The sequence below is a fragment of the Penaeus japonicus genome, unplaced genomic scaffold, assembly GCF_977035675.1.
Source record: "Penaeus japonicus unplaced genomic scaffold, GWHDUDI00000001_assembly GWHDUDI00000018, whole genome shotgun sequence".
Lineage (NCBI taxonomy): Eukaryota > Metazoa > Arthropoda > Malacostraca > Decapoda > Penaeidae > Penaeus > Penaeus japonicus.
The window spans coordinates 14714471-14716970 of NW_028234420.1; the positions used below are offsets into that span (position 1 = coordinate 14714471).

At 40.8% G+C, this 2500-nt stretch overlaps 1 protein-coding gene across 1 annotated transcript in view; it reads left to right on the forward strand.

Moving 5' to 3' along the window:
- Nucleotides 1-2500, forward strand: part of LOC122258838 (uncharacterized) — a 76550-nt gene that overhangs the window by 62559 nt on the left and 11491 nt on the right. Inside the window, exons 4-5 of the mRNA XM_043025079.2 lie at nt 139-325; nt 2030-2190. Coding sequence (XP_042881013.2) covers nt 139-325; nt 2030-2190 — 348 coding nt within the window. The remainder of the gene's footprint in view (nt 1-138; nt 326-2029; nt 2191-2500) is intronic.

A 2500-nucleotide genomic window follows, 5' to 3' on the forward strand; every position in this document is an offset into this window, starting at 1 on the left:
CCAACCATTTCCCACCCAACAATACCCCCAACTCCACCTTTCTCCCACACCCCTCCCGCACATACATACATATATCCCACAATATCTCTCCCATCCCGCGTTCTAAAGCGTTCTCCCCTTCCCTCCCCTCGTCTACAGGAGTCTGGAGAACGAGCTAGAGCGCCTGAGGTCAGGAGATGTCCTTAACAAGTGCGAGATCGCCGCCCCAGACGTGGAGTGGCGCCCTGGCGACGTAGTGGGCGAGGGGTCCTTCTCAACCGTCTACCGAGGGCATTATTGTGGCACTGACGTGGCGGTGAAGGAGTTGAAGTTTAAGCTCTCACAGGTACGTGGCGGGTGGAGGGGGTAGAGGGGGAGGAGGGAGGGGAAGGGGTGGAGGGGAGGGGAAGGGGTGGAGGGGAGTGGAAGAGGTGGAGGGAGTGGAAGAGGTGGAGGGGAGTGGAAGGGGTGAAGGGAGTGGAAGGGGAAGAGGGGAGTGGAAGAGGTGGAGGGGAGTGGAAGGGGTGAAGGGAGTGGAAGGGGAAGAGGGGAGTGGAAGAGGTGAAGGGGTGGAAGGGGTGAAGGGAGTGGAAGGGGTGAAGGGGGTGGAAGGGGTGAAGGGAGTGGAAGAGGTGAAGGGAGTGGAAGGGGAAGAGGGGAGTGGAAGAGGTGGAGGGGAGTGGAAGGGACAGAGGGGAGTGGAAGGGGTGAAGGGATTAGAAGGGGCAGAGAGGAGTGGAATAGGTGAAGGGAGTGGAAGGGGCAAAAGTTAGTGGAAGAGGTGAAGGGAGTGGAGGATGTTTGGAAGAGTGAGAGAGGATAGAGAGGGAGAGAAGGGAATTGAGGATAAGAGAATGCTAGACTGACGGTTTGCTTCAAATAGATCTGGATAATTGATGCACGTATAGAAACAGGTTGATTAACCAGTAAAAGAAATCCAATGGATTGAATAAAAGGAAGATAATGGACAAACATGGTTGGAGATTGATAGCAAATGAGTGAGAAAAAACATAATGGAGGGGAATTAAATAGGATTTTGTATCAATTGCATGAAGAGAATATGGAATAAAGTTTGCAGAGTCTGGAAAGAGTCCAGCAAGAGAACAGTGAAAGAGAATTGACGATATAGACCATGGCTAAACAGTAAGGTAATATATATATATATATATATATATATATATATATATATATATATATATATATAATATATTATGTGTAATATATATATATAATATATATATATATATAATATATATATATATACATATATATATATATAATATTATATATATAATATTATATATATATATATATGTATATATACATATATATATATATATATATATATATATATAAATATATATATATATGTGTGTGTGTGTGTAAGTATTTATATATATGTATATATATATACACATATGTGTGTGTGTGTGTGTGTGTGTGTGTGTGTGTGTGTGTGTGTGTGTGTGCAGTTTCATTCAAGAGTAAAGACACGCATGAAACAATAGTCAGTTACAAGAGAGAAACAGATGACAGCCGTTTTATGTTGACATTGCAGCTCATTTCATCGTCTTGCACTCACTTTTATTTCGCTTTAGTGTTGTGTTCTAGTCCAGTTATCTTTTATGATTTACTTGAATTTCTCTATTTCTCGTTTGGTTTTCTTTTTCAGTTATTTACATTCGTTTATTTCTATTAATGTAAACATTTTGATACTGTGTTCTTCTTAGTTTTGTGTATAATTCTTGTGTTTATGTTAATGACTTTGTATGTATTTTTATTTATCCTTTTATTTATGTTTTTTCTCTTTTTTTTTGAGACGCACGGACGACTCTTTAAAAATATCACGACATACAGAACTCATGACTTCCTCTTATGTTTTCTTAACGACTTCTCATGAACGACCTCTGAACCTCACTTCATGACCCAGTGAAAGAGAGGCAAAAAAAAAAAAGAAAAAAAAAAAAAAAGATCAGTTCATGACCCTACCTCACCTGACATCCTTGACCCCTTTGACTGCCTGACCTCTTGACCTCCATGACACCTACAGGACGACAAGAATTACTTCCGGTCCGAAGCAGCTCTCCTACAGCAGTTGCACCACCCGAGGATCGTGCTTATGATGGGCGTGTGTACAACTACGACGCGGCCCTTCATGTTGCTAGAGTACCTGGCTGGCGGGACGCTCTACAACCTCATTCATAATTCTCCGTGAGTAGAATGCGTGTGTGTGTTTTTTTCATTCATTCATTATGGGTGCTCATTCATGAAATTATGTTTAGGGTTTATGATTGTTTACGATTTCGAGTTACGTCGGGTCTATGATTGATCATCCTTGACTTTCATTGACTCTTCTGAGATGTGAATAATCTAATGTTGCATATTTGTTGCACTAATCCTACTCATTATATTCTAACTTTATGTATTTTGATGACTTCCTCTTTCATTCAACACCATGCTAGTCATTCATACCATTTATCTGTAGTAATGAATGAATTTGGGAAAACTATACTTATGAAAC